Raw genomic sequence first — 10,873 nt, forward strand, 5'->3', positions numbered from 1 at the left:
GGGTGTGTACCAACCCGATCTCAGCGGTCGATTTAGGTAAATTTCATTGATTGGCGAAACTGGGAATCCTATGCCTGTTCCTACGTTTTGTTGCTCTCTCCTAAGTCAAAGTACCTCAGTGTGCATCGTGTGACTATAACCCAGGTCTAGTTTAATCCAAATCATGCTCTGATACCAACTTGTAACGCCCTAAAAATCGGGGGTCGAGCAGGAGCCCAACTCCCGAGTCCGAAAACATCACTTATGCAACATATATGATGATGATTGAGTGTTGTCTGTATTAGTGCATTAAACATGAGTGAGATTATACTAAATCAGTATATCATACTCCAGAGGCAGTTAAATAACGTAAGCGGAAGACTGAGAGATGTATATAAGCATATATGGAACGTATAGACCATTACCGGTCTCCAGAGTATGAATACATAGCCAGGTCAAATAATTACATGTATTAGTTCAAAATACAAAATATCAAAGATAGTCTAACTACAAATGATAAACCCTGTAGCCCTCATCGATCAGGACGGTCTAATTAATTACCTACCTGATAACTGCATGAAAGAGAACTCCTCATCGTCGTCGTAGAAGTCAGGCGCCGCCTCATACTTCGCGTCGCCATCTGCAACTAAACAGAGTCTGGTTGGTGTTTAAAACATCGTCCCAGAATGTGGGAGTGGGTGATCAACTTAGTGGTGCTATAAGGCAAAGGTTAACATGTTATCAATTCAATCAAGCAGAAATGATAAAGCAGTACAACAATCAAGCCCTAAATACTCTTGTTAATGCAAAGATGGTATGATATGATGCATGCCCTTGCCTACACTCCCTCTGCGAACTTCATCTCACGGTCGCGGCATGCACCACTCCAGACACATGCTACTTCCTCACTAAAGCACTATGCAATGCAATGTTATAATCATGTTAACTAAGTTCTTACTTAGGTTTATTCATACAGCAGGGTTGGGAAGCTAAGGTATCTCCCTTATATCAATTCCCAAACAATGATCCATTCTAGGGTCGTCAGTCCTAGTAAATCTCGTACGATCTTGCGGTTCTAAGTCACTACAAAGGGCTTGTAACCTGATTAGTGTAGGCCTAGTTTATACTCTAATTACTACGGAAAGACTCGTCGCTTCAACGCAGTTTCAGAGTGTGCTCGAGCTCACTACAAACGGCTCGTTACCTGATCAGTGTAGGCCGACAGCTCGAATACAGTGTCCCATCCCACCGTATTCGGCTCACGACCTGGTGTTGCTCACTGGTCACTACGGGGAGGCTCGTCGCCCCAGTGTAGGCCGACAACTCGACCATGGTATCCCATACCACCATGTCCGGCTCATGAGTCTTAGCGGATCGAGGTACCAAAGTTAAATGGGTTTTCCACTGGTGAGTTTGGTACCTTAGATTCAAGCAGTAGTGTTCATACATTGTGAACATACATCGGGCCAATCGGGCTACTTGACAAGTTCGACTGGTACGAGTATACATTGAGCCGATCGACATGGAGCACGTAAGTACTCCGTGTGGCCTAACCACTATCAACTAGCAGCGTATGACTCGGATTCCTCGAACGTGTCTGGTGTGGCGAAACAACCTCAACCCCCCAACCAGGACGTGTTACCGATTGCCTTGACCATTTCATAGTCCCAACCACACTCGATTCCAACAAGTAATCACATGAAGTAGTAAATGCAGTATTGAACAAATAATTCAGATCCTACAACTATTTAGTATGTTTTTGAAATACAGCATAAACATGGATTCCCACATACGCATTCCATAAGTAAAACAAACAATATAGTGCAGGTTACATGGAGAGATTTATACACACAGTTAAGGTAGTTGAGAATCTTATCTCGACACCCGTATAAAGTACAATGCACCAAATACTTACTCATACCGACATTTTTACAAACACTTAGACTACACATATCAACATACATAACATATGTTGATTATAACGTATACTTGGACAGATCTTTCCAACAAGGAGTTGTCACATACACAACAATCATGTATTTGCATTCCATAGACACGGCAGGCACAAATCATAATCCGATATTCATTCAGTCATTTCAACAAACACTTAGACTACACACTATAACATACATGATGTATGTTAGTCATAAATGTATTAGGGCAAATCCTTTCACCAAAGGGCTATCGCACATACAACAACCCTATATCCACGACGGATAATCATGTCAAGTACGAGTCCAAATTCTATATGCATTCAATCATTTTAACTAACACATGAAGCACACTATACTCGATATAGTTCATATATGTGTAAAGCGCAGGAAACATCGTATCTAAGCATGTGATAGCATTCAAGTCAGTCATAAATCATTAACTGACATTGAAAGCCTTGAAAACCATAACCTAAACATTTATAGTCCGCACCTTTCGCCAGTAGACTCGTAACGAACTCAGTTTTAACACTAAGCCTTTGTCTACGGCACAACGACAACCTATAACATGAAATAGGTTAGTTATTTCATCTAATATCCCATTTGGAAACCTAAAATAGATTAGGGTTAGGATTTCTTACCTAAGAACTGAACTAGAATCGCCGGTATAGCGACACGGTAGCGGTGTTTCAAAACTTAGAGCGGTAAGGAACGATCTCTGTAGCAAAACCCTAACTTCCCTCACACTTTCTCTCTCTTTCCTTCTCTTTCTTTTCTCTTCTCTCACCTAGGTTAGCAAATTCGTATGGAGTGAGAGAGAGAGAGAGGGGGGGGTTTTAAGCCTTTATATAGGCCCAAGACTGTTGGAAATGGCCCCAGGGCCAAGGTATACTTAGGTTATATCCAAAAAGGCGTCTATTTCAGTTCAACGGAGCACTTCTAGTGGCCTCCCTTCAGCATGTAGTTAGACTTAAGCTCCCTGACATTGGATTTAGGTCAAGCTGAATTTTCGGTCCGATCAGATTGACAAATCGACCGTGGCGGACCAGTTTCAATTCAACAGTCACCGGTACTCGATCAGGGCCACAAGTGCATCGACATGAGTTGGAAAATTTTCCTGATTCGAGGGTGTAATTGGGTCAGATTCTGACGGTCAGAATCTTTAGATTTGATTTGCAAGCGAATGACTCAATTCACTTAAATCTGAGTTCGTTTTCTAAAGATATTCACGTTTCTCACACACTTCGCTCTGGGTTCAAGTTGTGCATTTCTAGACACTATTAGGACTTGATTTCCGAGATGGTTGTCAAGCCCAGAAAAGTGGTCATATTCGTATAGTTTCGCGGTCATCGGACTTTCGACCTGCGGTCCAGGTCCGATACAGAGTTCAAGGTTCTCCCGAGAGTAACCGGGTATAGAGATTGATTCTAGATTTCAGGGTAAAGTGGCGACAATAATTCTGTACGTTTTGGGTCTTGCAGATCATATTTAAGGTGATTAGTGCTAATTTTTACAGGTACTCTAGTGCAGCACTAGCTAATTCTCGTCTAATTTCTAAAGGATTTGGTCTTGAGTGATTTCTGCCTGAGGTGATACTCGGGTCCTTGTACGGATTTTTTCGAAACGTTACAGGGTCGTCATGGTTTGTTTCATTAATTAACGACTACTCCAAGAAAGTTTTGGTTTACTTCATAAAACGTAAATCCGAAGTTTTCACTATATTCAAACAATATAAGTCAATGGTGGAAAAACATTCATGACGAAAAATAAAGGTTTTGAAGACTGAAAATGGTGGAGAATTCATTTCCATTGAGTTTAATGAATATTGAAAGGATGAAGGGATCATTAGGCACAACATAATGTGTCATACGCCCGAACAAAACCGTGTGGCTGAGCGAATGAATCGGACTCTCTTGGAGAGGGCCCGATGCATGTTATATAATGTTGCGTTGGGCAAGGACTTATGAACTGAGATCGTTAACATGGCTTGCTATTTAGTGAACCAGTTCATTCTACGGCAATTGAATATAAAATCTCAGAGGAAGTATGGAGAGGTCACAAGCTGGACTACTCAGATTTGCGTATATTTGGTTGTGAGGCTTACTCTCATGTATCGTTAGTTGAGAGAGATAATTAGACTATAGAGCCAAAATGTATATTTTTGTTGGCTATGATATTAGTGTGAAAAGTTACAAGTTATTCGACAAGGTTACACGTAAAGTTATCACTAGCCGTGACGTCAAATTTGATGAAAGTTTCCTATTTCACAAGAATGATCAAAATGAGTAAGAGGAAACAGAAAAGTTGATTGTAAACGTCCAGATTGACACAGATGATACTCAGGCAAAAACATATGTGCAAACAAAGGTACAGGAGCAGGTGGATCAACCACCTAAGAGAAGGAACCCACAGCGTGATTGCAGGTTAACGGTAAGATATAGGGATGACTTTAATATCGTATATACCCTCATTACAGATGAGGTGGACTCGTCAACTATTTAGGACGATCTTAATGGGCTTAATGAAGAAAAGTGGAAGGCGGTTATGGATGATGAGATAGACTCGTTACACAAAAATCACATATGCAAGCTGGTGGAGCTTCCAGTGGGCCGAAAAGTGATCGGATGCAGGTGGTTATTCAAAAGAAAACATGATAGATACGAAGCGAGGTTGGTAGCGAAGGGATATGCTTAAAGAGAAGGAATCAACTTCACAAAGATATTTGTACCGGTGGTTAAGCAAATATCTATCATATTCGATCGTGTTGGCGTTGGTTGCCCAATACGATCTCGAGCTAGAATAGATGGATGTCAAGATTGAATTCCTAAACAGGGAGTTGGAAGAGCAGATTTACATGAAACAACCAAAGGGCTACGAAATTAATGGGGCAAAGAAAAAAGTTTACAGGTTAAAATGAGGTCGTTGTATGGCCTGAAACAGTCGCCTAACAGTGGTATAAGAAATTTGATTCTTTCATGTTGAGTCAGAAATTTACTCGAAGTGAGTACGAGAAGCATTGATGAAGCTATGATGAGAGGCATAGATAAGATAAGAGGACAAGGAGCTAAACGTTTAAAGATTAAAGATATGCTGAAGATTGTTGTATTTGATGTCTTAAATCTAATCAGATTCTGTGCAGATTTTTTGCACAACTGCATAAGTATGGGATTTGTTTTCGATTTCGTTTATGATTCTTTCCAATTTTGTTTGGAATTCTTCCTAAAACTATATATGGGGTGTAAACAGGATTGAGAGGTATTATTCTAAGAGATTTTAAGGCTTTTTAAAAGAGTTCTAAGGTTTGCAAAGAGTGTATCAAGGGTGAGATTCAAGCTTGTTTGAATCGGGTAAGTCTTTTCTCTTTATAATTTCTGCTTTCATAGTGAAGATCTGTTGCTTTGTGTCGTGGTTTTTTCTTGAAAATATTTTTCACATTAAATCTTTGTGTTTTCTTGCGTTTGCTTGATGCTCTTGAATTGCTATCATAAATCCATCTCTATGTGATTTCGCGGTCCAAAACCTAATAATACATGGGCATGTATGCTTATGTGAGGATGGGAAAGTTCCCACAACATCGTGGGATTAGCAAGCTTCCTATAGATAAAACTTGGATAATTTGACAGACTAATGAATGATACACGTGTCATATAAGTAATTATTAAAACTAAAGTGTCTATAAGTACAAGTAACAGTTTAGATGTATTACTACCTTAAAAAATATATCATTTTTAAGTCTACGCGTCTCAATTATCGTATGCCAGGGTATCAAATAACTCTCCCATTACTATTTTCATGTGCTCCCAGCTTAATGCCTCACACGATCACTCCCCTAGAAAGGGTTTAAATACATTTATTATAGTAGTAGATTAATGGGTACATTTTACATACTCATATTGAGTATCATTCATGCATTTATAGAGTGGGCCTCATCTCTAATAGTAGCATGTCATCCAATTAAATTTGAACATCTTGTGCTTGAGCCTAGCACTGTGAGGCAAGTACCCAATTCCAATACATTTAACATTTTTGACTCCGATTGTGGGCCAAGATTATATTGAGCTCCATAAAAATAGGATGTGACCGAATTTGATTGGATGACATGTCACTATCAAAGATGGGGCCCACCCAACTTGTTTGGAAACCTTTGGGTGGAAAATATATTCAATTTAGCATATCTCTAATATTTGATGGGCCCACACAAAACATTTTCATAAATGTTGTATAAAATATGTATTAAATTGAGCTTATCTTTATCAAGGGTCTATTATCCAATCAAATTCCGTTATATTATCTCTTTGAAAAGTTTGTACAGCCAAAGCATACCCTATCCGAATCCTGGCTTGTATTGCAACTCATCAATTTGGACAAAGGACATCCATAGAAGTTAATTGGCATTTAAATAAGTTAATCTGGACCGTCTAAATAGTGTGGCCCATTTAGACGAAGCATCACACGAACCATGGAGGGGGACAGCAAGAAAATAACGTTGAGCTGAAAGACTATGTAACCTGATTTTCTAGCCATCTATTTGCTGGCAACAAATTGGACGCCCCCGATCACCCAATTGATGCGAATATCATTCTATCCATCCAATCACGACTTGCCCACCTCGATTCGTCTACATGTATGCCACGTGTACGGTAGATGATTTGCCACAACTAGTGTAAGAAGATTTCATTTAGGTGTTCTTTCCCACCAAAATTTCACATGCGTAGATGATCCAATCCGTGCAAAAGGTGGGCGGCAGGCACGATAATGTTAACCTGGCCTGAGAATCAGGCCAATCCACTATTCGTTGGATCCGTCTATTAGTCTATTGTTTTTTATGTTGTGCTCATCTCAACCATTGAATCAGCCTAATTTTCATACAAGATGATCACCATCGCGTATCCCATCCTTTTCACGGATTGGATATCATACACGTGTGACATATCAGTGGGAAAAAAGTGTCTGTATAAGAGCTTATGATACAGCCGACCCGGATGACCCGGTCTACCCCTCCCTTCGACGTACGGACATCTCAGAGCCTGATTTAACTAAATTCAAAAAAGCAGTCAATGCCTATTTCCATACCTCTTCCAGGTTAACGGAATTGATCTTTACACCCTCAATTTTCACCTTTGATACTAAAATAATACAAAAATGTACCATTTTAATTCAAAAACAGAAAATAAGTGTCTAAAAATCAATCAGGATGGGTGTATATCATCCTACATCACAAAAGACAAAAATCTTCGTCAGACACAATGTCGTTAACGAATGGCATTTCCGTTATTCTCTCAAAATCAAGGTATTATTTTCCAATTCTTCCCTTATATAATACAACGACAGACCGAATGCGCTTTCGTTGTAGTAAAAAACCGAACACCCACAGCGAACTTCCACTATGGGCTTTCCTCTCTGCTATTCTGGAATTTTCTTCCCGAAACTCCTCATACCTGCATTTTCTCTTCTGGGTTTCATCAGAAAACTCATCTGCTGCATCTTTCGCTATTTGGGTCTCAGCGAATTCATCGAGTTGGACGTTACATGGCCCACCAATCCCACCCATCAGCATCGACACCGTTCATTTTCAGCGATGCTGATACGAGAGATCCTGCCCGTTGTTTTATACGAAGATCTACGTGGCGATTCCATGTCAGACAGCTGTGCAGTCTGTCTCTATGAGTTCGAGGGCCGAGAAGAGATCCGACGGTTGACGAACTGCCGTCACATATTCCATCGGACGTGTTTGGACCGTTGGATGGACCTTGATCAGAAGACATGCCCATTGTGTCGGACTTCTTTTGTGCCCAAAGAGATGCAGGAGGCCTTTGATGAGGTGGTCTGGGTAGCGGATATACACGGGGAGTATACGTATCCGTATCCGTATCCGTATCCGTCTATGCTAGAATCGGATTCTTTAGCTTTGTAGTAGAAAGCTCAAGTGTATATAAAGATTTGAGAGTGTATGTTCGTGAGTTCTAACTTCTAAAGATTTGTATTTTGGTTTTGGGTGCGTTTGGACGTGCCTCAAAATGTGATATTTTACTAACGGAAGCCAAATAACTTGTGTTTTGGAAAGGAGAAAGTGGGAAAATGGTACTGATGTATTTGGGTATTTTGATTTTGGGTGATTATAAATTCAGACTAATTAGATTGAGTAAGGTTGATTTAAGGGTTTGGATCTTCTTTCATTGTGTGTCAGTGGTGTTTGGATAATGGACCGTTGTGATTGAAGGTAGGATGGGGGCCTTTAAGCAGATCCAAGAGAAGACAAGATAGCTGATGTCATGCGTGTAGACATGTTGGACGGGGATTGCGTCCTACCCGCTCGTCTCCAGCTGGGAACAGGCAGGATCTTTGAGTGAAAACCGTGATGTATGGGTCTAATCCACATCGTCCATCCATTTTTTCGTATGATTTTATGAAAATTACTCAAAAATGATGCAGATCCAATGCTCAAGTGGATCACACCACAGGAAGAAGCGGTGATAATGATTCTCACCGTTGAAACTTTTCTAGGACCCACCGTGATGTTTATTTTACATCCAACCTATTCATCTTACATAAACCCGGATGAAAAGAAAACACAAATATCAGCAAAATCCAAAACTTCTGTGGCCCCCAAGAAGTTTTCAACGGTAAGAGTTTAATACCCATTGTGTAGTCCACATGTGCCTAGGATCTACCTGAATTTTGGGTTTATATCCTAAAATGATACAAAAAAATGGATGGACAGTGTGGATAATACCCATACATCACGGTGGCCACTCAAAGCTCCTGCCCGTTCCCAGATGGAGGCGGGCAGAACGGGCAGGGGTAGGACGCAATCCGCGTTCGACATGTTGAGAGGTCAATTGCATACAACACCTGTTACAAGGCACGTGTGCAACAAATATATCTGTGGGGCCCACTGTGATGTTTGTGTGACATCCACTCCGTCCATCAGTTGATCCAGCTCATGTTATGACGTGAGATCAAAAATCACATTAATGAAAAACTCAACTGGGACACACCACTAGGAACATTGAGGATGCGAACGGTCACCATTGGAACCTTCCTGGGTCCCACTGGAATTTCAAGCTTATAAATACTATTCCTTCATCCGTATGGGACTTACCTTACTAACGGTACGGATGGCATGTAAACATCAAGGTGGCCCTAAGATGCGTTTGCATTTATGTGTGGGGCCCACTTGAGTTTTTGGACGGGCCGAATTTTTGGATTCACGTCCTCACATGAGCTGGCACGATGGCTATTTGCGATGTCGCATACACATGACGGTGGGAATATCAGGCCCAGGCCCAGCTACGAGACCCGAGCCTAGATTCGAAATCAGAAGGGCTGGTCCGAGCCTTCTGCTCGCGTGATAGACCTAGCTGGCATGCACCATACCTCTAGGGGCATTGCTCCATAGCTGTAGTCTGTCGGTTGATCCTGACCGACCATCCATTGTTCGCAAGCTCCATAGAATGAAATGAAAGAACGTAGAATGTTTCGGTCCTCTTTCGATTAATCTATCAGTGACTCGTTTTTTGTGCACGTGTTGTAAGCTTACAAGATCCAAACCGATCATCAGATAGGCCATAATTTGGATGGATCACACCCCCCCAAAAAAAAAAAAAAGTAATTAGACAATCCTAACCGTTGGGTTGGAAAATATTCAGCAACCGTTCATTTTCTTTCTGACATGATCTTCTAATGAAATGGTTAGGTTTGTGACATGAGTTTGATTTTGATGGTGTGGCCCATCCAAGGTAGACTACCAAAAGCAAGTCACAGATTTGCAAAAGAAAGTGACAGTCTAAGATAGTGGACCACCTTTTTATATTATTATTATTATTATTATTTTGGTACGGTAAGATAGCGGACTACTTCTCTACATTTTTTGGTCCATGCCCTAGAATGGGGTTAAAAAAAGATGACATGATGGGCCCCTTCGTAATGGTAACACATATTTCACTCCCGTTCTTCCCTTTGATATTATAATCGAGAGTAGAAACATGGACTACGGTGTTACACTGGACGTGGCTGTAAATCACTGGGATGCAAATGCTGTCAAGCAAGGTTAAGCATGTACTCAACTTATAAAAATTGATCGCCCAGTTCTAATATAAAATTAAAATGATTATGAATTACAATAATTATTTCTTATTATATTTGCATTTAATCATTGAATGTTCAAACAATTAATATATAAGGGCGTATTTGGATTCGTGTTTGCCCAATGTTTGGGTAGAAAGTATTGTCCTAGCATGTATACAGTTTCTTGTACAGATCAATATTTGGAAACGACGTATAAGGGCCACACATTGTATATACATATAAATATTGGTAGTCTGTGTAGTACTGTCGCAATTTGTGAACTCTCATACATTCCATCTTAGGCGGGGCCCAGTGTGGTTGTTGTGATTAATCCTAACCGTGCATCACATTATGATTGAATAATCATGACCGTTCATCCATTGTCCCCAACTTGGATTGACGCCTTTAACGGTATGGATGTCATCAAAAACTTAAAAATTGTCCTTCAATCTTCCGCACGGCCTAATGTTGTTGTTGTGATTAATCAATACCCTACCTCTCGTTAATAGTAGAATAATCATGACTATTCATCCATTGTCCCTAACTTGGATTGACGTGTTTAACGGTCTGGATGTCATCAAAAATGGCACATCGTCCTTCAATCTTGAACACGGCGCAGTGTTGTTCTTGTGATTAATTCTAACCGTCCATCATGTTAACAGCAGAATAATCATGACTGTTCATCCATTGTCCCCAAGTTGGATTGACGTGTTTAACAGTCTGAATGTCATAAAAAATGGCCCAGGTTTCTTCAATCTTCCACATGACTTATTGTTGTAGTTGTGATTAATCTTAGCCGTCCATCATGTTAGGATTGAATAATCATGACTGTCCATCCATTGTCCCCAACTCGAATTAATGGTATATCCAGCATAAAAAATGGCACATTGTCCTTC

The 10,873-nt window shown here is 40.4% G+C and overlaps 1 protein-coding gene across 1 annotated transcript; it reads left to right on the top strand.

Annotated features, from left to right (window-relative positions):
* Window positions 1-7,262: 7,262 nt before the first annotated feature.
* Window positions 7,263-8,067, top strand: LOC131250138 (brassinosteroid-responsive RING protein 1-like). Its single transcript, XM_058250759.1, has one exon. The coding sequence runs from the start codon at window positions 7,297-7,299 to the stop codon at window positions 7,822-7,824; it is 528 nt and encodes a 175-aa protein (XP_058106742.1). The 5' UTR covers window positions 7,263-7,296; the 3' UTR covers window positions 7,825-8,067.
* Window positions 8,068-10,873: the final 2,806 nt, after the last annotated feature.

This window comes from Magnolia sinica, chromosome 6 (genome assembly GCF_029962835.1).
Source record: "Magnolia sinica isolate HGM2019 chromosome 6, MsV1, whole genome shotgun sequence".
In the NCBI taxonomy this organism is placed as follows: Eukaryota; Viridiplantae; Streptophyta; class Magnoliopsida; order Magnoliales; family Magnoliaceae; genus Magnolia; species Magnolia sinica.